The sequence below is a fragment of the Entamoeba histolytica genome, genomic scaffold (assembly GCF_000208925.1).
Source record: "Entamoeba histolytica HM-1:IMSS scf_1104750517715 genomic scaffold, whole genome shotgun sequence".
NCBI classification, from domain to species: Eukaryota; Evosea; order Mastigamoebida; family Endamoebidae; genus Entamoeba; species Entamoeba histolytica.
The window spans coordinates 1-1,891 of NW_001915365.1; the positions used below are offsets into that span (position 1 = coordinate 1).

Sequence of the window (1,891 nt, forward strand, 5' to 3'; positions counted from 1 at the left end):
ACATTATAAACCAGAAGAATTATTAAATCAAAAAGCTACTTTTGTATGTAACTTAAAACCATCCAAATTAAGAGGAGTTGCATCAGAAGCTATGATTCTTGCTGCTACTTCACTTGATGGTACTAAAGTTAAATTCTGTCATCCAAGTGCTGATGCTGCTATTGGAGCACAAGTTATTCCAAAAGAAGGTAAAGTTACTATTTCTGCTAAGAAGATTTCAATTGATGTTGTTGGAAAGATGAATCTTTCATTGAAAGGAGGATTAGTTAGAACGAATGATGTTCCACTTATTGTTAAAGATACTGAACTTACCGTAACTGTTGATGAAGTTGTTGATGGAACTGTTAGATAAGTTTTAAATGAACGGTTTTTCTTTAACATTTAATTTTTTAATTATTCATAAATGAAAAGACAAGATAAAAGATAACATGTTATTAAAAGAAGAGAAATGTTTATTTTGAATTATTTCTATTTTATTTCTTTTGTTTTTGAGTAAATACTCAATTAACAGTAATACATTTAATAAATGTTAAATTATCATACAGAGAGATTGAATAAGATTAATTGAATTGTTGTCTATAAGAGTTTTAAAAAATATAAAGCAATTAATTAAGTATTAATAAAACTAGCTTCTATTATTAATGGATCAGTGGAGACTAATCCAAATGAGTCTTCATCTTCTTGTAACTCTATGGAGTATGTTTGGTTATAAGAGAAGCAATATTCATTGGCATCCTTCATGTTTGTAATGACACATTTTTAATTTCTTTAACGATGTCAATGTCATTTTTTATTTCTTTTATTAATCTAATACTTTCTTTATTATTCTATTAATTGAGATTACTACTGGAATTATTTTGATATCTTTTAATTTCTCTATTTTCATTACCATATTCTTTAATTCCATGTCTTTTTCTTCATTTATTCTAAAGTAATATCGTTATTTGGGTATATTTCATTTTTTGGGTCTTTCTTCTTCATTTTAATTTTCTTATTAGAATCAAACATGATTTTATTTGTATTGATTCTGACCCTTTCATCTTTATTAAATTTAATTCTTTTATCATTGTCATCATATATTTTAGGTATTTTATTCTTTCTAGTGCTTTAACTTTTATTCCTTCTTCATCATGTTCATTTAATTTCATGATGCACTTTATTCTGTACCATTTCCTTCCCTTAACCAAATCTTCTAGTCTATTTATTTTCTTTAGGATTTCTTTTATTTCATCAAATTTATCTCCTATTATTTTATTTTGGAGATAGAGGTGCATAACCATTGAAATCCTCTTCATACCATCTTGCAGATCCTGCATTCTGCTTCCTGATAATATCTATCTATTATTAATTTCCATTATTAATCGGTCAGCTTCTTTTCTTTTCCAGTAGTAATTAATGTTTGCACATTTTTCTATTTTCATTTCTTTTATTTTATTGATGAGAGTGTTAAGATATTCTTCATCAATTTCTGTAGAGTTATTCTTTAATATGATGTTTTTTATTATTGAATTACACTCTACTCTTCTATTATATCATTTACTTTCACTTTAATGTATTGTTTAATGCTTTCTTTTATTTTATGTGATATTTTAATATATTTAATATATTCATTTTCATTATTTACATTGATGTTTATTGCTTTTATTATACTTTCTATTTGTTCATTTCTTATTTTCTTATATAATTTCTTGTTTAACCAATTAATTGCAAAACAATACAACACTTCAATTAAAATTCTATTTCTTTGTTTTTTCTTGTATTTTCATTATATTGTGTTTGTTATTTATTATTCTTGCAGTTTTACATTTATCATTCTTTTCTTTAATTGCATTTTGTTTTTAATTTCTTCTTCATTTGTTTTAATGGATTTTTCTTCAATATCTTTTGTTTT

At 24.3% G+C, this 1,891-nt stretch overlaps 1 protein-coding gene across 1 annotated transcript, besides 3 other annotated features; it reads left to right on the plus strand.

Annotated features, from left to right (window-relative positions):
• On the plus strand, positions 1-376 carry EHI_092930 (uncharacterized protein; the record flags this gene model as incomplete). The annotated part of the gene is made up of 1 exon (XM_001914314.1): positions 1-376. A coding segment is annotated over one exon (352 nt), but the record flags the coding sequence as incomplete, so codon positions are not given.
• A 222-nt stretch (positions 377-598) lies between these two features.
• Positions 599-918: a repeat region.
• Positions 919-922: 4 nt separating this feature from the next.
• Positions 923-1,762: a repeat region.
• Positions 1,741-1,891: part of a repeat region that runs on past the window's edge.